This window comes from Ischnura elegans, chromosome 7 (assembly GCF_921293095.1).
Source record: "Ischnura elegans chromosome 7, ioIscEleg1.1, whole genome shotgun sequence".
Taxonomy (NCBI): Eukaryota; Metazoa; Arthropoda; class Insecta; order Odonata; family Coenagrionidae; genus Ischnura; species Ischnura elegans.
This window is the reverse complement of record NC_060252.1, coordinates 78981379-79008757: the sequence shown is the minus strand read 5'-3', so window position 1 is coordinate 79008757 and position 27379 is coordinate 78981379. Positions and strand designations below refer to the sequence as shown.

Here is a 27379-nt window from a genome sequence, read left to right as displayed (position 1 = left end):
AACACAAATGGCTTAAACTCCAAAGCAGAAAATACCTTGTCTACTACCTTGAATGAATTCATGCATCCATATTAGTGTGGAGACCTCGGATAAAATTTCAGTGATAACAAATTTGTCTCTTTCTTTTCTTCGCTAACTCTGCATCCCATAAATTGTTCACAATATGAACAAATAACTCCAAACTAAAAAATCAGTTTTATGTGAAAAAACTTAATTGTCCATCCATACAATGAGAATGGTAATGCATGTATGGCCAATGAAATACAGAAAGAACTATGCTGCATTTTTAAACATTTGACTCTTTTCTTCTTTGCTTCTTACTTACTTTTCAACCTTAACACATTTTCATTCAGCTGTAAACATGTGCAACAGTGCCTCTCATACATCCTTCATAATATATTTCCATTTAAAAATCCAATTACAAACCATTTCAACTTATCATTTGAAAAGAAATTCAGAAGCTAATTTTTTGCATTTTGCATTCTCATTATCAAAAGAATAAAATTTGACCAAATATTGCACTTTATGTTTATGTACATAATTTTTACATACCATGTTGTAGTCGCAAAAACTGACACATGTCCATAAATAAAACTTTCATTCACACCTGTACATGTCCAGCATGGTTAACTTTTATTCTTGACACCAACTGCAACCCAAATCATACTTAATGTATGAAAGGTACAGCAAGTAATTTGCTCAGTTTCGCTATTCTCAATTCTAAGGAATGATCACAGAATGATCATAAATAAATAACAAGCAAATAGAATAGCCATTGCCCCACGTGCCAGAAGGTGATATAGCCAGTAAGAACTGTCCCTATATTTGATCGTGCATCAGTCACCACTGGGTATAAAAGCCAAAATTAAAAACAGAAGATTCAACCACACCAAAGGAAAACCTATGAGCACAGTTGTAACCTCTTGCGAATCTCTTCCACAACATTCTCTCGAGGTATATCTTCCTCCTTACGTGATGTCACTTCCCTCAACTTGACAATGCCCTTCTCCACCTCCGACTCACCAATAACTAAGGCGAAGGGAATGCCACGCTCCTCACAGTATTGTAGCTGAGCCAGCAGTTTTGGATTTTGCTTGTATGACATCTCCACCTACCAAGGAAAAAAACATTTAAAGCTGTAAGTTCTTTATAATCAATCGAAGACTCAGTATGAAGAGCTGCAATACATGCTTCAAAATATCTTTACAGCTAAGCTAGTAAGGCTTGAGCAAGGGGGATGAGCAGAGGGAAAGTTTCTTAGCATGAGAAATTCCCTTTGCCAATCAGAAGACAGCAAAGATGGCATAGCACTTCAGAAATTCTGTCACTCTCAGACCTCTAATCTGATAACATCTTGAATCCACTGGCAGTATTGCCAAACCTTAAACATGAAACAATGTTTCACAGTATGATTTCCAACAGTACATTGATCACAGTATGATTCAGCATAGTAACTGACCATTTTTCCAGACCTCTGTGAAAGGATTATCCTTAAAACCCTCCAAACGAGTTAGGAAATTGCCTCTGCAACGGGCCTAAAATACCTGTGGTCACGCAAGACTAATGCAATTTCTTTGACGAACAAGGGTGGTGATATACTTTTGGCAATGTTAAATTTGCAACTCCCCCCCCCTACTCCCCCTTCCAATCAGCAAAGCTCACTGACAGTGTTCCCACTTTCCATAGGTCCACCCACTTGCTTATGCAACACCCACTCACCAGGGGAGACCACGTACCTTACTCCGCCTTTTTCAATGCCATATTTGTTATGGTATTCGGAATGGCGAACACATCTTTGAACTGATAGTGGTTCCATTAAATGGGCCTTAGTTTGGCAGTAATTAATTAATTTCTGAGAGGTATTTTTAACAAGCGTTATATAATTCCAAAATAGTGCCACCCCTTCACAGTATGATTCAGCATAGTAACAGACCATTTTTCCAGACCTCTGTGAAAGGATTATCCTTAACCCTAGAAGTGCACACTTATTTTTTCAATCATAAAGTGCACACTGGGGTCCAGCGGACCCCATAAATTTAAAATTTTTTAATTTCAACCCCCTGATATTTTTTTACAATTAATATAGTAAATATCAATAATAGAAGTGTTTCTTACACAAATATGTAAAAATAAGTTATTTAAACATATTAAAATGAAAGTAAAACAATATTTTTCACTCTAAAGACATAAAAATTCTTTAAGAAAGTCACCAATCCTACTTTTATTTACTCTTACGAATGATTTAGATGTACAGGCAAATAGTTTTAACAGCTCAAGTATTACATTGTGTAGTTCATGTAAAAAAATGTTTCATATTTTTTCTTTCCATAAAACGTATTAATTTTAACAATTGAAAACAACAAAATTTTCCAGTGTATTTTTTTAAATTTTTTTTCACAAATTTCATTAGGACTTCCTATTGCTCCAAAATGCACATTACTATTATTTATTTTACAGGTAAAATATAAATTTTTAGAAAAAATGCTTTGTTGTTAATTTCTCACTCCAGTACAGGTAGTACACATAACTTTGGTGCTCGTCACACATCGGAGCGCGGCACGATGAGCATATAATTCTTGTTTTTCTGTCTCTATTCCTTGGGCATGAGCTGCATCGTATTTTGCTGTGAAGGAATTCAGGTTTATCAATTGCTGATATTTCAATTTTTTGAAATTTCCGCAATAGTATTCCTGATTGAAGAACGCGGTTTTTTTTTTCAAAATCCGTTGATGCAAATGAGGCTTGATGAGTGACAGGGAGTTTTTCAAAAATGTTCTCAGATTTATTTTTTCATTACTATCAATATGAGAGTAAAGAACCATTGCGTTTATACCAGCTTGGTCTAGCATGCCATAGAAAACCCGCATTGGCCATCGAAGGGTTTTTCTGGCTGCTGTATATTCATGACACAGTTGATCAAATGTGTCTGTTCCTCCTTTAGTGGCATTATACATGCAAATAATCTTGGGCTTTCCATTGTCTTCATTTATAGCTCCATCCAAATGAAAAGATGACAAAAAAAGCACTATTTTTTTTCTTTTCGGTGTGAAAGACACCAGGGTCACGTCAGGGTCAAAGGCAAATCGTGAAGATTGAACAACAGCTTCCTGTAAAATCCACTGGAATTTGACGCTTGTTTTTACGAATGTTGCCCACCATCGTTATTGAATAATCTTTTAGCATCTTCTTTACAAGCTCAACAGAAGTGAACCAATTGTTGCACGTAATATTTCGATTCGTGCCATGAATTGGCATTGACAATTTCCGTGCATAATATGTCGGAACAGTTTAATCTGGATTGGTAACTACTTTTCCTATGTAAGGATAGGCATTTACCATGTAAAACGTTTTTGCATCATTCATCATTACAATTTTTATGCCATACTTATCTGGCTTTCCTTTCATATATATCCGAAAGGGGCAACGGCCTCAAAAACCGAGAAGTTGTTCATCTACTGTACAATACTCATGAGGAGTGTAACATTTCTTGCATTTATCTACAAACCCTTCCCAAATTTCACGAAGTGGCGCAAATTTATCGATCGTTCTGCGCTGCATTCCCGTGTTTTTATCATCAAAACGCAAGGTTGACAGCAAAAACAGGAATCGGTAAAGAGACATGGTGCATTGATACAACGTAGATCCAAACTCAGTTGACCACAGTTCATACAAATTTGTGTGGCACGTCTTCTGCACCCCAGAAAAATATGGAAGTCCAAAAAAAGCCTCAATCTCCTCAACATCTACATCACCGTGGTATGATTGAGGTATTGTGATATTTTGACGCTTCCGTTGTATTTCCTCATTTGTGTGCGTCATTTTATTTCGTAAAGCGCTATCCAACAGTAATTCCCAAGCTTGCTGGGAAGTTTTGACGTCGCGCGCTGCTCCTTTTGATCCAGGCAGATCCGAAACCAAATTTCGCTCTCTCTTTCGATCTCCAAATGATTTCAAACGTCTATGTTTGATGAATAGTTTACTATTATGAGTAATATATGTTCAAAACTATTGCTCTACAATCAATTCCATTGAAGTTTGTTCATACGTCTTTCACTCCGAAGTTCCTAAATTATTTGCAAAAGAGGAAACCAAGAAATTTCACAACAAAAGTTGATGCCCTCAAATATCCCAAATTGATAAAAAATGATAAATGACATTTTAATTACTATAAACGTATAAATACGATTATAACAAATGTATTTTCAGCAAAAAGGCAATAAACATATGTGTTAATTTTTTTTCGCAATTTCAAAAAAATTTCATCAAGTGCACACTGGGGTCCAATGGACCCCAGACCATATTCAACATTAAATTATAAAGCAATAAGCGCGTTGAAAAAATATCCACACACATGAAACTTTTACTAAGATATAAAAGGAAATTTACATTGGTATGAGCTTTCAATATTTTATGTATTACAAAATTTACAGCAAAGAAAAAAACTGCTGGGGTCCACTGGACCCCAGTGTGCCCTTCTAGGGTTAAAACCCTCCAAACGAGTTAGGAGGAAATTGCCTCTGCATCGGGCCTAAAATAGACCAACTGACCCTACAGCGTCAGTTGGTCTAGTAGTGAGTACGTCCAGCGCTCACCTGGGGGGCCCACATTCGATACTTTGCCACAACAGTACATTTTGTAGTTTTCATTTTGATCATTCGGCAACAAGTTTTTCACTAATGTTAATAGCAGCAAGCATAGGCATGAGAAAAAATTTTATCATCACAATGGCATTTAGGTATTTAAAGCAGTGTCATTTCAAACGTGGAAATATGAAGACTACACTTGCTACCATCCTCAAGAACATGCGGAAAAATGAACTGTGGGCAATAACAGTGGCTTCTTTTTAGAAGAAATTACATTTGTAGGTGATCCTCTTGTAATTATGCTGGAGGGCTGAGGAAGATTTTGGGAAGTGGTGAGCACTAGACATATTTGATGCAATTGTTGATTTTAAATAATCAACTTTTATGCCTTCCTATTTATTAATTGAATTAATATTTCAGAATGGCTCTTTTATAATGTAGGTACTTGAAGTTAACTTTGGAGTAATGTGAATTACAAATGTTCGAGAGAGATGGTAATTTATATTCGTTTTGTCTTCTGATTTATTACATCTGCACGCATATTGCTGCACACTGCCTGGCCTTAAGGACATGTGGTCTCGAAAGAAGTGGTTTTCATATTTATTCTGACAGTTGATCAATATAAGCAATAAAAAAAATTAACCCTTTCTCCTTCTCGGGAAGTTGCTTTTGGCTGTACGAAGGCTTGGAGCATTTCTTTTTCACCCTGTGCGGAGTTGTTTCTCGGCAAGGAATTGTTCAGGTAGTCGCTTCCTCCACTTAATGACTTTTCCTAGCAGGGTGCCAGACTCTTTTCTCGGCAACTGGTCAAATATAATCCTCAAACCCTTTACACGAAGGCAGCCCATCACGGCGTACTTTTGCGGTCAGTTTATTATTTGTTTACTGTTATCTACTTCGTATATTAAACGGATATCTTACGCCGAGGAGAATTTCGCTCGTGCTTTTACTTGATGCTGGGCTTCTATTTTCAGTTTAAATATCCGAAATTATCACAACATTATTCACCAGCTACCCCATTACATCCAACCGAAACAAATACGCCTGTTGCAAGCGCGCGAGATTCAAATGGAGCTCCCTGATTGGCTGCGACTCGGAAGAATAGCCAGTCGGCTATTCTTTGCATGCGCAGGGTCGACTACCTCACTCTGGTCGACAGGCCAGTCGTAGTCGCAGTCACAGCCACAATGCCGGCCGCAATCGCTAGTGTGATACGGCCTTTCCTTCCTTATCTTTCACTTCTTGAATTTGATTTCAATCACTACCTAGCCAATGATGACACAAGTTATTCTCTGAGGACAGGGTTTTCTGAGAATGTTTTCCATTGACTGCTTACACCCCTTTCAACTCTGCTTTGCCTAATCCTTCCCATCCTAATGCTTTCCATAATCCATTCCAAGGTCAGTACACCAGAAGAACTTTTCCTTGGTGAGCGAGAACATTGTGTGTCAACTCTGTGGAATAACATCATGTGACATTGTAATTTAGTTATCATGGGTTTCATACAAAATAATGTGTACGGGAATAAAAATAGGCTGATATCAAAGGATACATCAACTATTTTACACAAAAAGATAATAACAATCTAAGGTTTAACAACTGAATGACTGAAAATTGATGAGTCGGTTCTTAAATTTTTTTGGTTCTCAGTACCGGTCTGGTTCTCCCCCATCGGTTCTCGATACTCGATTCCAAGGATAAACTCTTATTATCTGATTTAACTAAATTAGCAGGAAAGCTCTGTAAAAAAACTTAAGATCGTCTCCATAATTTTACTAGCCAAGCAAAAAAGTTAAAATAACACGTTGTTGAAGAATGCATGATCGACCAATATGTCATATTACATCAGGTAGCCACAGGTTCTTTCTCCAGCTTTTGATTCATCATTCAACATTTTTAACCTATCTCGGTCTAATCTATTCTTTTTTTGGCAGAAATATTGCCATGCACAGGCGTTCACTGAAAACAGTAGCGGTCAATGTTGATTTTGAAGGATTGCACAGAATATGCTAGGAGCACAGTTTACATACTGCATCCCATCAGGATCAATAGGGAAACTCCCTCAATTTCTGACGACATCATCTGTTAATTTGTTCTTACTTGCGGGTCAGTTCAAAATTTATCTGTATTCTGCGATGTAGCTGAAATTGTAACTGAAATTGACAACTTATTCGCATGCTTCACTGTCACAGTTCTTTTAACCTCAACAATAAACTGCTTAACATGCCTGTACAGCGACACCATGGATAAACTTGGTGGCTGTGAGTTAACGCAAAATTGTAATACAGTGTTGCATTCTGCAGGACAACCAAACCTTTCGATGCCTTACATAGGTTTATCAAGTTACGAACAAGCTCTTGAAACACATCTTGCCTTTATATTGAAGAATTACTGTATATGTACATGATTCAATCGTAAGACCACTTTCAGATGAAATGATTTTCTGCTGGCTGCCATTCACGGCATGGCATACAATGTTGTAAAGAGTCGTCTCCAGTCGCCTCATCTGAAAGCCGCCTGAAATTCACGTGAATGACTGCCGACAAAAAGGTATTTCATCCGAAAGTAGACTCAATGTAGCATTGTCTGTATATCACGCCATAGATGGCGCACAGCCTGGCCAAGTGGGCGCCATGCCGTCAACGGCTCGATTCAACTCATTTGAAGTCGTCCATAGAGTCCAAAGGTAAGTTGAAAGAATGGCGCCAAGCCATGGACGGCAGCAGGCAAAAAATCAGCTCCTTTGAAAGTGGCCTGAGTTGATGCGGCTACGGAAATGTTACAATGTTGGCGTGAGCGACTAACTGATGAACCCTTGAAAGCGCGAGTTAGCGAGCAACTCTCAAAAGAAAAAAAACTTGGAAGCCATGCAATCGGAAAGTAATATATGTGTTTTTTAATCTCTCTTCACTTTTTGGCCTTAAATACGCTGCAGACAAATTCCCACTTTAGGTGCCAAATGGAAATCCTTGCCACTGTTCCGAGCCGGATCCAAAATACCGACTTTATGCAACCCGTTCCACAGCCAAGAACCAGCAGTAGCAAGAACTGTGTACCGGAACCGACCCATCTCTTCTGAAAATACATTGCTAGTAATGGGAAAAAAATCACCACAAAATCAAAGTTAAATTAAGTGTGGAAATATAGAGATTCGGGAGATCTGGGTTTGAGTCAAAGTCAAGGCAATCGATTTTTCTTCTGTGGGTCTATCTCACGAAAATGAACTTCAATGTGAATCGGCAAAAGAATGCCACTGGCTGGTTTAAGTTAATTGCTCGAATAATGTCCATGGAGAACACCTTGACATTCTGAGTTCTGCCTTTAGCCTTGAGACTGATACATGTGCCTTCTATCATGTGGCATTGTACATCTCACAGCATACACCATATAGACCTTTAAGGCAACAAGGTCATCCTTAAATAAATGACCTTTCTAGGATCACCTAAACCCTACAAAGCCACCACAGGTTAGAGGTTCACTGAGTGAGAGAGTTGACTTTTTTCCTATAGATATTGGGCAAAAAAATCAAAATAATCAGAGAAATATTTACCATAAGGGAGTGACTTTTTTCAAGAGTAGAAAATATAGCAACAGTAACAATGTTACTGAGCAACATGGCAAGTTCTTTTACCACATTATAATGCAATAAATGATAGCACCAAACATTTATGACAACTGAATACCTTTTGCCGTAACTAGATAAAGCAAGAGTTCCTTGTAGTGAGCTATTTCTTACCCCTGTTAGGTCTCAAGCTAACAAAGTCAAACCTTATAAGCTAACAGTTGATACAGCGAAATCATGCTGAATATATCAATCCAGCCATAGCAACAAAATTCACATTAACAACCCTGGACCAGAAATCGAACCACGGGAATTTTCACCTTTCCCGGCCAATTCAGAGACCACCTAGGTATCCACCCTCCTTGATACCTTGATAGAAATTTTAAGCAGAAAGCCTCAGATACATGGTTCGATACCCGTTCTAGGGGATTGTTTTTCCGTATGAAAAAGATGAGAAAAGCACAATCATGAAAGAGTTCCTCAAAGACAGCGACACAATAAATAAGGATATGATGTGGCTGAGTCAAAGGACTTGGTCCCAAAAAAATATAGAACCCACCTTAATTCCACCATCCCACAAGTCTCGACACAGCCCCATCCGGTGAGTGAGCATGTTCTTTTGAGCCGATGCCACAAATGCCTCCACTTCAGTGGTGCGAAACACTTCTCCTGATTTGGCTTTCTCCCGAGCGAGGTTGGCCTCCATTATAGAGAATATACGCTCAACCCCTATACTGATGCCCACGCAAGGTACTGCACGTCCTTTAGCATCAAACATGCCAACAAGGTTGTCATAGCGACCACCCCCTGCAACACTCCCTACACCAACTTCCTGAGTAGCAGCATCCTTGTTATCAGTGGCTTTCACTTCAACTGTTTGACCTGTAGGGATTTCAAGCATTTCAATAAGTGAAGACACCAGACAAAATATTTCTAAAGGCCGTTGCACATGATGAATAATAATGCAAATGAAATTTGTGCATGTTGCCTTCAAACATCAGCTTTACACAGTGAATTTTCAGAGAGAAGCTGTACACAGTGGTACAACTATCAATAGAACATATCAATTCTAAAGATATTTCCAAACACAGACAGCTTTTAAAGTTACTGACGGCTGAATGCTTCATTTACATGCAAGCTTGAACATAATTATGCACTGCTTTGACCAATATAATGGGGCATAGCACACAAAGTTATGAGAGGGATTCAAAAGGTAGGTAATGGATGACAGGAAACCAATTTAAGCAGCCACTGCTGTTGTGTGTTTGTACATAATCTTAGTAAGTCTTGCACAGAAGAATCCTACCTCCCAGAAGACAAAATTTTTAAAGTCCCATCTCAATGCCAAACCATGCACCTGAAGCGGACAATAAAGAAGCACTGACAATATGCTTGGCAATCAGAGCAATAAGCTTATTGTCTCTCTTACTTAGCTTAACAATAACTATGAAGGCCTTGCAAGGACGAAGGCTAGTCATCAAGAAGTCTTCATGCTTCAGGTTGTAACAAAAGCAACAGCTGCCTTGCCTTAAATCATTTAGTCCATGTCCTTTAGAGTTTAACTTTATAACAAGCAAAAAATTGGAACATCTAACAGAAAAATACTTTTGTAATTTCAAGTTTTCTTCGATATTTTACTACTACTTATGCCACTACTTTTTTACATAAAGCGACCCGGGTTTCGATGAGTTATCATCATACTCAGGAGTTAATTAAGATGTATTTTTTATTTTAAATATACAGTAGAACTTGTTTAGTACGTTTCTGAAGGGACCACAAAAAATGAACGTACTAACCAGGAAAACGTGCTAACGAGGAAAGTAAATAATAGCAGTCGGGGTAATTGCAATCTGTGGAAAAGTCATCATAATTACAATTACTATCGGTAGTTCTCGTAGGATCGCCTTCCTGAACTCTTTTCACCTTTAAAATCAAGAAAATGAGCGCTACATTGAAAAACAATACCATGTGAATAAAAATCACTATGTTTCATAGATTTCCCAAAGACAATTACATGAAAACAGCGACTTTCTCCCACGATTTATCCTATATACATTTATAGAAATACAGGGTTCCCACACTAACTAAATAACAAAATTCACGGTTTTTTCCAGGATTTCACGGTCAAAATGTCGTCAAATTCCTGTCTGTTGATAAGCCATTTCAGGCAGAAATATTGATCACGTAACAATCACCGGCCGCACGTTAACTAAAAATTTATCAAACGCGACAGACACCGTGAATGCAAACGCAGCAATGAAAGTGCCATCTCTTACGACGTCACCTATCATTATCAAAACTCAGGGCCGGCTAACGGTTGTGAGTGGGAAAACGAATGGAGCAGGTGTGTAGAGAATGAAGAAGAGTCTGATTTTTCGCCTGACTTAATGAACACTTAGTTTACCGGTCTTCCAATCACAGGCATAAGGTCAATGTGTCGTCATGGCACAAGGACCAATAATTGCTCTCCGATATAAGTGTGCAGATAAATGCGTGGACAGTGTCTGCGCGTGACTGACCTTGAAACATGTTCGGCATATCGATTTTCCTTTTGATTCATCAATCGTAGTTTTTCAATCAAGTTTGAGAGATTTTTAAGGTTTTATGACGAAATTCACGGCTATTTCCAGGTTTTGTCACGGTAGACGAAATTCACGGCTTATTCACGGTTTTAAGGTTTCCACGGTTGAGTGGGAACCCTGAAATAGGACAAGTAAAGCTAAGTCATTTCTTCTTTCTCAAAGCGTACTCGGAGAATATAACAACACCCCTGAGTATGACAACTGGTTGTTTCTAAATATCATAAAAATTGGACAAAATTATATATTATCCTTTAAAATTAATTATATTAATTATATAACAACAGCCGTACACATTCGCTTCCGGAATGAAACCATGTCGATTGTTATATCGATTAATAACACGCAAGATTATTAGATTACGACGTAATTACAAGAAGATTTTATATTATACAGCTGAAATTTACTTTGAAAAATTGTCTAATGTCATCTGCTTTCGTGCTGAGATCAAGTATTTTTAAGATAAGCTTCGCGTGGAGATCCAGAGGCATCGTCTGCTCTCGCAGCAGTAGTCAAGTAAACACGCACGTACTCCATAGCCTCGACGTCAAGTTTATGGAGTAAGTCAGGGGCTTAGCTAGGAATTAAGGCTAGGGGGGGTTTCAGGCACAACCAATACTGGGGTGACTGGGGTATGGCATACCCCTCAGGGTAACCGGGAGGTGCGGGGGCCCTTTGCCAAAAAAAGTTAAGACAAATGGTTCAAAATAATGAGTTTTATGGACTTCTGAGGGATATTTTATTAATCCTCACTCTATTCTATAAGTAATGTTTACCCAATTAAGTAAAATAGATTTACCTTAAAAAAATTTCTGAGCTCCGGGGGGATTTTATCCCCCAAAACCCCCCCCTCGCTGCACCACCGGAGTACGTGCAGTACTGCTTTAGATAAAGTGGGAATTGGATAAGACTCATTTCTTCATCATGATAACTCATGCAATAGCAACAATTGCCCACTTGCAAAATTTGTGCGCAGTGGGCACTCCAGAGGCAATAGAAGGTGAGGAGCTTGGGGTGGGGAAAATCGGGGCTTCTCATTGGCTGCAGTTTAGTTAGTCAGACATTCCTGATAAATGGCCGCATTTTATTATTCATCACGTCGCAAGAATTGAGAAATGCGTTTGGATAAATCACGATTGAAGAAACAGATGTGGAATGAATGCAAGAATGTCAATGGCTAATAATAATAAATTAAATCATGAATTCGGAGGTTTACGACCCTTAAGAAGATACTAAAGAACAAATTGCGGGTTGCATTGAGCATACTAACCAGTAAAGTGCAATTCTTTCAAACGTACTAACCAAATACTTTAACCTGTATTTTGTTCGGATGGTACCGGGACCGAGAGAAATCGCCGTACTAAGGAGGAAAACGTACTAAGGAGGAACGTACTAACCAAGTTCCACTGTATATGTATTTTGATAAATACATCATAATTTACACCGGAAGATAAGGATAACTAATCGAAAGCCGGTTTGCGTTATGTAAAAAAGTAGTGTTAAAAGTAATACAGTGAGTCCTCGTTCTACGTCACCCCTTTTAACGTCATTTCGCGATAACGTCACGAAAATTTTGAGACCGTCATTCGTTTATCGCGCCTTCGCTTCGCGATAACGTCAAGGCTTTTAAATTTCGCACGAGAAATAAATGCGAAGCGGCGGGCGTTGCAGGTTGTTCGTTTTGTGGGCGGTAATACAGTCAGTCTAAACGAAGTGTAAAACGGTGTGTTTATTGTTAATTGCGATTACGGTTTTAGCAAATTTTCTGCACAATGAATTCTTAGGTAGGTGCGCAAGGTTTTACTTGACATAATGGTTTTCAGGAACCTAAAAAGTGATTTCAAGGAATTTTTCCGTGTAGAGTTTTTGTCGTCACTTTTTTCACCGTGTTCACAATAATTTTGGTTCCTGTAACTGCAACGATGTTTCAGCGATCATGATGCCCAGGCGACGCTCGCCCGGGCGACCACCATAGCGAAGCCGAAAAGCAAATGCGGGAAGATACAAAAATGGAGAAGGATTTACGTCAGTGCTGCTATTGTCGTCGATGAAGACAGGAACTCGTATTTATGCCATAGTTTGGCATTCCCATCGTAAAAAATGCCCCACATATGATACGCTAAAATTTTTTTGCGTAGGAATTGTGAGGTTTAGGAGCCGATATTCACTTTTTACATTGTTTCTTATGGGATATTATGTTTCGATTAACGTCATTTCGTTTATCGTCACATTTTTCAGGAACGGTAAGTGACGTTAAACGAGGACTCACTGTACTAACCAGGAAAGCACAATTTTTTCAAACGTACTAACCAAATACTTCTACCTGTATTTTGTTCGGATGGTACCAGGACCGAGAGAAATCGCCGTACAAAGGAGGAAAACGTGCTAAGGAGGAACGTACTAACCAAGTTCCACTGTATATATATATATATATATATTTTTTTTATAAATCATCATAATTTACGCCTGAAGATGAGGATAACTCATTGAAAGCCGGTTAGCGTGTAAAAAAGTAGTAGTATAAGTAATAGTGATATATATCCAAGAAATCTTATAATGGATTACCACAAAGTTGATAACGAGTTAGTGAATTTTGCTCTGTAATTACGTAATGCAAGAACTCCTATTACATAATGCTAATGTTATATTTAACCCTTGGGATTGATGAACAGAATATCACAATATTTACCTAATAAAACAGCCTCATAGATTATTCCGGTGTAATAATCCAACCCACGGGCTAAGCTCAGGTCAAATGAGATTTTATTTGACACTCCAAATAAGTTGCAGTACTTGAGGAATAACTTGACAGCTTGGAGGCCTTCCTTGGCAGCTGCTGTTCCTCCAATCTAGAAGGCAAATGGCAACAGAAAACTGTGACACAATGAAGCATCATTAATCTCTCTCTATCATGGTGTATTCATAATTATCTAGGTCACAATTATTCAATTACTAGATTTTCATGCTACTTTTTCCCCCACTCAAGTTCTCAAATACTTCATGGGAGAAAATAATTTCTTTGAAACATTTAGGCATCAATAAAGAAGATCAAATTTAAGTCTTTCCATAAGGTATGAACTTCAAGATAAACTGTCCACTCCTGAAACAATCTAATTTTTACACAAAAATTCTATAATACTAGAAATGAGCATCTTTTGCTCATGAATTCCTACAAAAATTATTGTATGAAAATTTTCAAAAATGCTACTCATATGAAAATTTTCATAACAAGCATTGTTTGAGGCAGGGTATTTCTCCCAAACAATACCATATCTTAAAAAGACTATTATATTGCTGTGCAAAATAGGCATTCAAACCAAATTATAGCTGATATTTTCTGTAAGTTGCATCCTTTTCAGTGTTCCTAATAAATTATTTTATTTCAATCAAAACCTGTGAAAACGCCATGTTTTCATTATTTATAAATAGATAAACACAATATACACATATCCTGCACTGAGAAAGAGAGTATTACAAATCCAAAAAAATTTATTATTAATTTGACACTCTGGGCCTTAAATAAATACACATACCTTAGGGTCAGCCAGTAGTGTCTCCACAAGCTCCTCACCCCCATTCATTCTCACATACTCTCCTAATTGGTCCACTGCCTCAACATCCAACTTCTTCTCACCCACCATTTCAGCTCGCACTTCCTCCCATGGTGTCTTGTCCAGCTTATCCACCGAGGAGCATGCAGTGCGAAATGAGGTAGCAGGGATGCCACAAGCCTCAAAGAGACCATCTAGAAGACGACGGTGATTGACCTGAAAAAGGACATCATAGGTGATGACACAGATGTATGCAGCTGTATAATGCAAAACATTTAAATACCAGATCCACTTGCGATGCAAAATTATCATATATGTAAATACCAAATACATGAATATGTAATCTGCATTCATAAAACAATTAACATTCACATAATAAGTCTTTGAGCAAAAGTAGGCTATTTCGACTTCTGGTAAAGTGGAGCAGCAAGACCCTTCTTTTTTGAAGTTTTTTTTAAAGCTACAAATAGGTGGTGCATGCCAAGAAAATTATGATGCATGTTTACATTAGATATCGTATTCCTCTGAATATAGTCCCCCCCCCCTAATTTTGAGGCTTCAGTTTTGGGAAGTTTTGGGAGTTAAAAAAATGTGTTTGAATATAGTCCCCCCCTTTACTTTTACCTTGGGCATTTTTGGAAAAAAAGGGGGACTATATTCAGACATATACGGTAACATTTAGAAATTATTTAACCATTTCTTCCTTATGTTGCGTGAAAACCAATCAATTTTTGAGATTTTTTAATCCATATCCAGCAACAATACAATGTTCATATTTCACACACAAGTGATTCCATTTATCATAAGATATTATGAACTTTTAAAACTAGTTCCTTTTTTTTAGTTTTGTTTTTGTAATGTGTTCAACACCAGCAATAAAAAGTTCTTTTTAGGTACTACCAAATACCTCATATTTTCAAATCTGCCGCACAACAATCGCACTGTGACACGGTGTATTGTCATGATGTAGTTTCCAATTCTTGGCAATGGCTGATCGAACGCGCTTAAAGCGTAGTCACACCAACTTTGTGCACTTTCCTAATCGCAAGATCGTCTGTTACAATGGTTTGGATGGTTCCGACTGAAAAGCCGGTCTCCTCACTGATGGTTAAATGCCTGTCAGAGTCCAAAACATTTTTCAGTTTACCCACCTGAGCATCAGTTAGAGCGGTCGTCGGGCGTCCAAAGCGGTCTTAAACACTTCGTGCCAAAAACTCTTGTGCAGATTAAGGCATCATCCCCATAAGCCTGTTTTACGAGTTTAAGGGTCTCAGACGCAATTTCCCGAAATTGACAGAAAACTAGTGTTGCTCGACAGTATACTCCATGCTGGCACGAAGATACCACAAACAATCACACTTCACAACAATCAACCTGCTGTCTCAGCACATGCCTGTCGGCGACTGAACTAAGTGTGCCTGAGTGGTGGGGGACCCCTCAATCAAGCCGGCAAGTTGGACCCCCCATACACAGCACTGTTGAGGCTACAGCAAACCAATTGTTTGTCTCCCTCGCGTTGCCATCCTTGATGGACCGCGAGGGCCTAACACCTAGTACCAAGAGCCTCGGTATAATTGCCATGAGAATTAAAGAACCTGTATAGCGTAATGGTCTGTGCAGTGGCCCGGAAAGCCAAAGGTTCGTGGTTCGATTCCCGGTCCAGGGGAACTTTTTCTCATGGCAATTCTTGTATATAAACCAGTCCCGATACTTATTGAACGGATCCTGTACACATGGAATTATGCAACCACAACCTATACTATTGAAACAAATATTGCAAAATAAACAACATATTTAGTGTTGCATTCATGCAACCTTTAGGGGACTCCAGCAATCCTGGACAGATTCATTCCCTGTTCAGGGCATTTCTAATGAGACTCACAAATAAAAATGTTTTCATGAAAACATTGAAGTTCATGTACTCTTAAAACATTTCAGTCCTAATTTACAGACGAGTCATTCCACATCAACTAAATCAATATTTCGGGGTCCCCACATTCATTTGCTCAGATTTTGAGAAATTTCTCACTATCTAGTTACTACCTTTGTTAAGAAATATACAAAATATTTGGGCCTAGAAACCAATAGTTTCCAAGATGAATGGCATATATCAAGTAACAGAAGAAAATTCTACCTGTTGGTCAAACTATGCCAATCAACCACTTTTGAATTACTATAAAAACAAAAGTAAGTACGCTGCAATTATGAAACTTTGATATGATAGAGTCAGGTAATTCTAGCTTGCAAAAATTAATCTTACAAATGTTTTCACTGGCAAACATTTTATCTTGAAAAGATTCTACAATGACTGTTTTGACAAATTTCCTTTGAAAGTCAAACTTTTATACATGTACATGTAAAAACCATATTTAGCATGATATACCCATCAAAATTGGAAGTACTACTGGCCAAATTACATACTGACTTTGAGTAGAGTCTTGTTATTATTATCTAACTCACAATTGTGACAAACTGAACTAGTTGAGCGTGCGATGCATCCGGAAAAATAGCTCCCCGCAGTGCATCCGAAAAATAGCTCCCCACAGTGACTAAGAACGGGCGAAATGCTGAAAAGTTCCTAAATTCGCACTGGATTCAATGATACTTTGTTCAGGTTGTGCCCTCAGCGAGAGTTCCTCTACGCCACACTGCGTAGCATCGGCCAATTCGAAAGGCACCAAATTCGAAATTTGAAAATTTTGAATGCTCGTATTGCTGAAAATTCATAAATCAAACGGTCGTAGGAGGAGGACTAACTGTGCATCCAATTTACGAGGGATAATGAGTGGGTCGCCATGACTCCACAGGAATGAAGCTTATTACATTATGTTGCATGTAAACTGAATAAAGAACCATAATTGACGCTCTTGGGCACAGAACACGAGAAGATCTTATATGTGGCGCAATTATTAAAACTTAGCATAGAGAGTATCCACCTAAACGTTGTTGCTTATGGATGGAACTTCGTAATAAAGTTAATTTTGTAACTTCCGGGACCGAGACTAAGGTTCCCAATTTCGTGAAAACGAAAATTTCATTATAACGTTTCTTTTACTATAGATTGGATAGGCCTTTTCGTCAGGACCAACGATTTGCTTCTTAATAACGAGAACTTCGTAATAACGTTATCCGTATTAACCCCTTCACTGACGGATATTTCTCAACAAATATCACAAAAAATGTCATATTATTTTATTACGTTTTTTAATTATTTACAGGTAGATATTAAATAGAAAACATTCATTTAAGTGTTTTACGAAGTAATTTATTTTAAAATTTACTCTTATTATATCACTTTTTAAAAAATGTCATGTATTTCTGTATAAAAATCAAGTAAAATATTTCACAATAAATATAGTCACAAAAATTACTCACTATATAAACAGACGATGGAGTTAGAAAAATATTAATATAAACTCCAAGTTTGAAACACAGTAAAATATTATATAAACTAAAAGTATATTTTTGTGTGGTACACTTTGAAACAAGGGGCAACGCAAAGACCCACATTACAGTCAGGGCAAAAATAGCGACTCTCCCTCCTCACCCTTTTTCAACGCGCATCTCGCTTTCGGGAGCACACAGCACACTTCCGAGTTGGGTTTGACTTATTTTCCGTGGGTGGGATTATGTCTGGGAAATGCCTCTCGGTAATTCGGAAGGGATAGGCTTTTGCAGGTGGCCTACCTGCCTTAGGGGAGGGAACACTTGGGAAGTACAGTTCAATCATTTTATCTATTATGTCCAGCCTTGTATTGCAAATGTGTTTTATCACCACCTGTTTTTCGATATAAAACATATGAATTCCATAAGTAAATTTCCATCAGATGAAAAAATAATTTTTTATAATATTTTCTCCCTCTTTTTCTTGGGATTGGATAGTCAGCCAAATGCTGATCTACCCTGTCAACACCCCCATTGTCTCATTGTAATCGATGACTACCTTTGGTTTCATAACCACTGCCCCCCTTTTCTGCACCTCTCTCATTTCCCTGTTGTGAACTGTAGAGAGTAACGTTATTTCCTTCTTGTCCTTCCAGGGAATAACCAAAATTTTTCCTTTATGGAAAGCTGCCACATCTCCTTTCTTCATTTTTTTTCATCTTCAGCCCCTCTGGCATCCCCTTTCGTGTTCCGCGCACAGTTCCATAAGTATCACAAGAATAAGAAACTTGTTCCTCGGCTAGTTGTGGGGAGGTATAAAAATTGTCTGTCGTAACACAATACCCTTTTTCAAATAGTGGTTTCATCAGTGACAATACCACTTGGGAGGACATTGGCTTACTTTCAAAGTCTTTGTCAAGAGTAGTGCCTTTCCCGGTATAAATGATTGTTGACCAGACGTATGCAGTGCTGGACTCGCAGGGGACAAATGTTTTTATGCCGAATCTAGCTATTTGTACAGTAATTCGCAGAGGAAAAAAATGTTAGCAGTGAACACTCCAAAAGACTCCGTAGAACTGACACTAGAATTTATGGAATGGGAGTGTAAGTAACCCAAAACAGATAGTGGTAAAAGGGCCGAGGCAAAGAAACCAAAACATGAGGGTCAGAGGCATTGGGAAGGGAAAAATGGTGAGAAAGAGTGTTTTGGGTCATGTGCGGCAGTAAAAAGGGAAAGTGGAGGGCAGTAGGGAAAAACCGATGAGGGTGCAGTGGTTGCATGAAAGGGAGATCGGAGGGGAGGATGATGAAAAGGCGGCTGCGACAGTGCATAAAAGGAAAGGCTGCGTAAAAGGAAAGGCGGAGGGGAGAAAACAATGGATGAAGAGAAGGGATGGATAAACAAGGGGGTTGGAAGATAGAAAATATGCCTTCCCTGGAAGTTAGAAATTGCTGAATAGCCGAAAGTTCCATCTCAGATCTATGCACGGTCACAAATATTGACGAACTTACAGAAATGAAGTAATAATCAGTTGTATTTGTAGCTAAATAATAAACTGAAATCTAAAAAGCAAAGATATAGTTGGTCATTATAAAGAAAAAAGACAATAAAACATCACTGAGTAAGTTGCTTTTCGGTGCGAAGATTTTGACACCATATTGCTGAAAAAGAACATTATCAGAAAGTTCCCGACTACTGTTACGTAGTTTACAGAAATGGCTTTCGAACACGCGACCTTTGGAATAGCAGCTTGGACGTAATTTATTTACGAGGTCTCGTCGACTACACTGAAGAGTAAGTAATGATAGTTTTGCTTGGTAGTGTTTATAAAATGTTTCAAATCAATTTATTCACTGAATAAAGACATTACAACATCCTTTCCGATTGCAAGATTCGAACGCGAGACCTTCAGAATAGCAAGACGGCACTGGTCAGACGACTCACTTCGGCTGTTCCAACGATTGATAAAAACTCTGTGGAAAGTCATCGCAGTTATTTATAAAACGCATTAAATATGTTTCTTTGTTCATTTATCACATCTCGACATACAATAGGTTTATAAACATAAACATTACGAGAAATAATAGATTTTTCCCCTCTTTTGGACCCCAAAAAAACGTAGAAGTTTGCAGTATATCATGCATTGTGAAGACACGTATGCACTCTCGCGGCAAAACTACGTACTTCTAATAAGGGGACGAGATATCTCGTCCAGATCACGAAAGAAGAAGCGAATTTGACATAGGACGAGTTAACTCGGCCGCGTCAGTTTTTGCGCGTCTTCTTAGGACGAGATATCTCGTCCGAATCAGGGAAGGGGTTAAGGTGAGTCTACTGTAGTTAGAAACAATTTAGGCATATTTGTTTGTGTATTCACAAAAAACCATTCCTCCGCTGGTTTTTCTATTTGAAAATACCGCCTTTTCAACAACTACCAACAAAAGAGTCGACTCCTTGCAGAGGAATGGCATTTTTTATGATACACCTGGTTACCTTTTTTAGAGCATCAAAAACAGAGTTGTGCCCATGGTATGACAGAACTAGCATTATCAGGGGAAGAGCCTAAAGGCCTGTTTACACGGTACATTAACACGTACAGGTTAATGTCCAAATGTATGAATGCGAGAATGAACGCCAAAATGCACCATGTAACCACCCAACTTGTGCAAATGCATGCACAGAAAATAGAACCTGTTCTAATTTGGTTCATGCATTTGTACATGTTCCGTTCCACAAAAATCATTCTCGCAAACGTACATGAACTCGTACGTGTTAATGTATCGTGTAAACAGGCCTTAAGAAGAAACCTACACCTCAACCTACATCTTGGTCAGAAGCTTTGAAATATGGGTGAGTTTGTGTGGTATTTTACATGAAAAAATAAAACATACTCTTCAGCCACAATCATCTATGAAGGCCTGGTTACACGATACATGAACACGTATGGGTTAATGTCTAAATGTATGAACGCGAGAATGAACACCAAAATGCACCGTGTAACCACCCAACTTGTGCGAATGCATGCACAGAAAATAGAACCTGTTCTAATTTGGTTCATGCATTCGTACATGTTCCGTTACACCAAAATCATTCACTCAAATGTACATTCACTTGTATGTGTTAAAGTACCGTGTAACCAGGCCTTGAGAGCAGCTTGGGATTTTAATTCCCTAAACGAAAAAGGTTGTCGCATGTCATGTAAAAAGTGTCGGTCCACTTCAAGATGTCTTTTTCTGGTCATCAATCGTTTAAGTGGTATTTTTCGACTAAAAACTTCGGAGACTAATGGTTTTATGTAAATGTATCACCAAATATGTCCAAAATCGTGCTTAAATACATTGCTACTGAAAGTCAACAGTACGATCATCCATTTTCTGTACACCCATGCCTAGTAGAGCGCAATTTCGATAAAGCGCAAATAGGGTGGTTTCCTATTATTTTTTTATTGCCTTAATCGAAAGATTATCACTCCTGGAGTACGTATTTCACGCTTTTAGATTTTTAAATGACAATATCTATTTTTCGCGATTAAATGAAAAGTGAAAATTTTCAAGCGCGCGAAAACGCGACGCTCAAGTATGAATGCCGGGAAATATCTCCGTACGTCGTATATTCTGGTTCCCCCTCCCGCCCGGTGAGGTGACCTTGAGGCGAGGCTTAGCGCTGATACGTCGCAGGCTGCCAGCGGGTAGCTGAGTACCTTGCTGAATGGTAGCGCTTGGCTTAAAAAAGGTTTATTAATACCTTATCAAACGAAGAAAACTTTCCGCCCTTAGCCAGTTTTAGTAGGTGATTATTAAGACGTTTCCCTGAGCTCTGTGCCTCATGCATGCATTGGTAACCTCAGACGATGTATAACTCCTATCCTCTCGTGTAGAAACTAGGTCCCTGTGACGTCACGTGGAGTGGAATCGCATGGGCGCCAATCTGGCCTTTTTCAAATGAGGATAAAATTTGACCCTTGCCATTCGTCTATACCGGTATTTCAAAAACCTAATAATTTGTGTATTATGAATACACTAATGGTGGGTAACGAATCGCAATCAATGCCTTTCGTTTTCTTTGATGAAGGAAACTACCCTAATCTTTCCTCTGGAAAACATCGCAACACAGTGTAGCCTAATCACAAAACTTTTAACAATCTCATGATAAAACGTGAACTCGCACTAAATACACACGAAATTGCTTTCATTTTATGCATATTTATAGTATTACTTGCCTCGAATCTTCTTTTTTGTTTATATATTAATCAAAATCCATTGCCTCGCAATGGACAAAAGCATTACTCGTCATTAGGTCCAGATAGCCGACCTACAAAAGTAATTTATCTCGTCTTCTTAACAGAATGACAATAGTTAATTTTGATCATTAATAAAGCGTGGAGCTAGTGGAAATGAGTTTTTTTAAGCAATACGGTTTGAGACGTAATTTTTGCTGCCATAGGTTATCGTACGATTAACTTCCAGGTATAGGGCCTTCGCTAAAGTCTTCATGGTCATCGGTATTTACGAGGGAGAAATGGAGCGGTGGCCAAGTTGTGTATGAATAGCATTAACACATAAAAGGGTTCGCTATAGAATCTCAAAACAATGGTTTCATTCCCTCCCAGCAGTCCTAGGCCCTCTGTGTCTTAGGAATACAGTGCAACAGTAGAAGATAATTTCGATAGAGCCATACAGAGTAAAAAACCAAGAGAATAACAGCAAAAATAGGGATGCGGGTAGAAAAATCAAGAAGTTATCAAGAAAAACCATAAACCCAGAAGAGAAATTGAACGAGGTCAATTGCTTTGAAAATGGAGAACGTCAAAGCGATGTTGCTCTTATTGCCTTATTCTGAATAATGAGTACTTGAAAGGCTTGATATGGCGTATGTAGGGAGAGATCGGTTTACGTAGGGGCTGATGACGTATCCAGGGTCGGTTGGCCCTACAGGGTTGACTAAGAATACAGGCCTCATTGCCCAGATGAAATTCGGAAAGATTAATTATTGAATTGGCCATGTAATTTTACACATTAAAAAATTCACAAACAGTTTGTAGAACTATTTGTGAGTGTAATAGGTGCAAAACTTATATTCATTGTGATTACTTCAATAAATTTAATAAAGGAAATGGTATTTATTGAATTATTTCTGTGCTATTATATTTTGTTTTGTCAAAAATAACTTGTTTATCAAAAAAAACAAAACAGTCAGAAAAAGCACAAATATTGATTCATTTGTACCGGACTTCCACCATTGTGTACAAGCAATTTTTCGCCAACATTCTATACAGCAAATATGTATTTCACTCCATTTCTATAATCGCAACAGGAATCAAAGTAGCTGACATCTGGTGGCCAATTTCAGAAATGAGACAGAGGTAGTCGGCCTGTTTTTTTACTAATGCTGCAGCCTAGCGGTGAGCGAAACGGGTGTGTTTTCAGCAATTTTGTGAAGCAAATACTGATGTATATCTCAGATGTGAATAATGGATGCATTAATTTTCTCCACATCAGACGTTTTGGAGTTCAACAGAGACTTCAACAGGTCCCTCGTTGAGGGCTATGAAGTGGAATGCTGTGATCACATATTGTAAGTTGTCATGGCTGAAGCACTAGAGTATTTGGTTCTTGTAATGGCTTTTTCATACAAACAAGCGTCATTAATGGCATGTCACACGAGATGCATGCTTTTCAGAAGAAAATTGGTGCTTCTTTTTCAGTTTTCGTGTGTAATGTTTGACGATTTTATCAACCATCTATTACAATAGATATCATCATTAAAATCATCAAACAATATGATAGGCATCTCCTCACATAAGCCATCCGTCCTCAATCTATTCTTCTTAGGGGATTTTGACTTTGGTGTGGTCGCGAGTGGAATTGCATTGGCATTTTGACTGCTATGTGGAGTCACTCGACTCTCACCAGCTAGCGAAGATCGATGGGGAAGTGGCGATTCAGGTCGCGCGAGGGTCTCCGTGCCTCGGCCCCGGTCAGCAAAATCAAATTTTGCCCATTTGGGTGAAGCGACTCGTGAAATCCTTTAACCGAACCAAGCACGCAGGCCTTAGGAACGTCGGGGATTCGCCCCGCATCATTTTCCGAAGAGTAGGGCCTAGCTATTGAATGAGAAAGAGACATGTTTTAAGGACCGACCCGGTTTTGACGGGCCCCCGGGAGGAAGATATCCCGACGATCGTGAGGGGAATCGCCCGGAAAAAAGTTTGTGCGAGTTTGGGAGAAATTACATGTCTCAATTGGTGGGTAGTCGCGCCGGAATATTCATATAATTTTCAGTTGTCGCAATTCGAATTATTTCCCCTACCTTAACTTTCCTGGCTTATTGGATAGCTGAAAATTCATTGATAGTTATTGCAAGTTTGATCAACCTTCCTTCCGTTTGCATCTCCTCATCTGACACCTCCATACTTACACGAACAATTTTTAAGTAGGCATTAAATAATACATTGACGTTGTCATGTCTTCATATGTATCTCTATGACCCATTCTAATTTTTTTCTTATATAAGCTAGATAACTCTTGCCCATTCTCATGACGTGCTCCCACTTCTTTCTCAAATTAGGGGTGTTGCGGAATCTATGTAGAGAGATAGCTTTTGTCTCACACTGGTTGGTGCAATTATAAACGCCACACATTTTGTTGCTCATGAACTTCTCCTTCTATTTTTTTCATCATAATGCCATTTATATTCGCCAAAAGGGTATAGTGCTGGCTGGCGATCGTTTCACACGAACAAACGTACTAAGGCAACCGATCACCTCTATTCGGCCATGACACCTAATTTAGTGCTGCCACCTGGATTCCCTTCCAGATGTGAATAGCAAACACTTTTCAAGTTATTAAAATGCTATGGAATTATTGGGTTAAGAATTGCTGAACACAACTACCAGACAATTTAAAAAAGGAGACCACCTACCTTAATAACAAAATCACCGAGTTCTAAAGATGAGAGGATTTCTGTAGCCACCTTCACACACTCAGCATCCGGAATCATGGCATCATACTGTCCTGCTATGTCAAAATCCTTTAAAGAATAATGCAAGAAACAGTGATGAATAAAACATTTAAGTTCTTGCTAAATTAGAAAAAAAGGTTTCAAACCAACACTATATAAGAGGGTAATATTTTAAGACAAACATAAATCAATATTCATGACTGTCTCTAAAATTTGCTGAAAATACATGCCACCATAATTTAGTAAGTCATGTAAATCTAATGGAAAATTCAAGATGCAGCCACTTTTGATTTTTTTAACATTAAAATAAATCATCAGCAAAAGTATGCAGGGATAAATGCAGAATATATTACCGGATATCATCAACTTTTCTCTGAGATTGCAGGACGTAGAGTCATGACTCAATGTTGAATGAAATTGTTCTTACATTAAGTCTATACTCTTTGATCACTGGCAACCATTATATGGTACTTTCAATCTCCAGAGAGGAATCGTGCTTATGATGAGGTGATATCATTGCAAAGACCCATGTCAACAACCGTAAGCATTATTTCTTAGCTTAAGTTCATCCTAACTCAGATGCCAATTTCTCCCCTGTATTTCACCCACTAATAAATATTTGACCATTTTAGAACAATATTATTTCTGTAATCGACCCGAATTAATTATGAAAGTAGTTTACTTGTCTTAAATGTCACTAACTGCACATAAGGAGAATATGCATTCCAAATTTCAATTATTCAAGAGCCAATAGCCGTTTCAGTCATCCTCCATACTTACACGAACAATTTTTTCGTTTAGTGAGCATCCTTACTCACTAAACGAAGTTCCACAATTTGAAAATCCAAAATTTATTCACAGCATTAACAGATCCGATTTCCAATTTGAACATTTTCTGGTGTTACTTTGAAATTCATACCACAATTATAATAACAAATGTCACCATCTTCACAAATGGTAACTGCATGTACCTCTTGTAAAGTAATACCAAAATTATTACAGATTCTAAAATTACCGTAGATACCTTTCAAATTCAAACAATTTCATAAATCGCTCAAGCAAACATGGAAGATGACGCGAATACGAATAATGTTACAGCGGAATCATTCAACTTTTCGCTCATAATACCCCGGTCAAACGTACACATTGATAAAATTCACGGTAGCGTCCTCTTGTCATAGCTGGATTGTCACGTCGGTACACCTTGGCAATCTGGTACCTTTTGATGTTGGTAATTTTGTTCATAGCAAGGTACCTAGCAAAAGGAACCGTCAGATCATACCGGAGTGATAATATTTCGCCTCCTTGGTCCGCGAGATCATATATTAGTTTCGAGTCCTCTCCATACTTCCCAGTTAGGACTTCCTGAAAAGAATTATAACGAAATATGAAATGATTACAAACACTAATGTTACCAACAGAAGTAGAAATATTTACGTACCTTCAACTCAAATATAGGAGTATCAATTGTTTCGGCTCCGTGTTTCTTGAAAACGGTAATGATTTTATCTAACACACGATTACGAATGACCATTTGCTGCGGTGAATAGTCACGAGTTCCTTTCGGGGTTTTTAAGGTAAACTTTTGCGGGCCATCATCGCTAAGTTGGGCTTTCAACTCCAACAGTTTGCTAACTTCTTCAGCAATCTGTAAATAAAGTAAATAGTTGTAAGAATAGCAATAAACATACCCAATAATAAAGATCCAGACATATAGGGCGGCAAACTGGCCTGAGAACCAACGCTCGCATTGCGAGAAAAGTGTAGCGAATTCACGTATCTACCAATCCGGAATATGGTCATACGATTCGAAAGCAATACAGAGGGCATATCAGTGATTCGGAAATCATGGGGACATGTGAGGAAAATGTGCTGCTTCGAGGAAGGACGAACTGGCCACGCTCTGGCAAAACAAATAAATAGCGCACAGCAACACTCGGAACCACATGCGTACCGAATTCTAGACACATGCTACTAACTTGCCTTAACTAACAGGAAAAAAATTATCTCATATGGCAACATGCCTGACGAACCTTGTCTCCATCTGCTTTCTCAGCTTTCAGCTTCCTAACGATTTCTCCTTGCACTTTGATTTTTTCCTGAATTACAGCTTTGGTGTCTGCCATTTTAGAACCACTAATGCTCCCAAAAAATTAACCAGAACCTAAACTTCACTCCAAAGCCTGAAAATAAATATGACGCCCAAGTTTTCCAGCTGTTGGAGGGAGAAGCTTCAAACAGAGCACAAGGTTACTCGAGAGAAAACAACGCTAAACAGCTGGAATGAGACACTCATCGGCGATGAAAATGTCAAGAAGTAAAACACGGTAAAGAATTAAAAACCTATCAAAACACCCAAAAAAACTCCTCAATTTAACGCTGACGTCGAAAACGAGCAGACCTTGGTCTCAAAAACCCTTCACCCATGACACATGTCCGGAATCGCCGAGAACCACCACCGACCACTACCAACCGATGCTCACAACAATTCGCGAGGTTGCCAAATTCCCACGGTTCGTTTTCCGTCCCCTGAATTTTGTAGGAAGGAACGTAGACCAATGAAATTGACTACGATGGAGTTTCATGCTTTTGATCAATTGGAGCAGCAGTGGCGTCGTGGCGTTCGGATGCGTGATGCCCGCACACTCAGCGACCCGAGCGACTCACCGTATCTCCGCTACTGCTCGGCCTCGCCATGGCCAACTTTAAACTGGTATTAGAGTTGGCCATGGCCTCGCGCATCCATCTCATGATGTTTT

The 27379-nt window shown here is 38.6% G+C and overlaps 1 protein-coding gene across 3 annotated transcripts; it reads right to left on the bottom strand.

Annotated features, from left to right (window-relative positions):
- Positions 1–514: 514 nt before the first annotated feature.
- Positions 515–27105, bottom strand: LOC124162775 (histidine--tRNA ligase, cytoplasmic). Of its 3 annotated transcripts, none has more exons than XM_046539406.1 (8): positions 26645–27105; positions 26062–26268; positions 25764–25985; positions 24582–24689; positions 14258–14491; positions 13414–13573; positions 8705–9027; positions 515–1111 (listed from the first exon to the last, which is right to left on the bottom strand). In XM_046539406.1, exons 1-8 carry the CDS (start codon positions 26744–26746, stop codon positions 902–904), a joined length of 1566 nt encoding a protein of 521 aa, XP_046395362.1. In that variant the 5' UTR covers positions 26747–27105; the 3' UTR covers positions 515–901. The 3 variants fall into 3 exon arrangements, with proteins under 3 accessions (XP_046395362.1, XP_046395365.1, XP_046395364.1); XM_046539409.1 differs by having other exon boundaries at positions 26654–27105; XM_046539408.1 differs by lacking the exon at positions 26645–27105 and adding an exon at positions 26352–26537.
- Between the last annotated feature and the right edge of the window lie 274 nt (positions 27106–27379).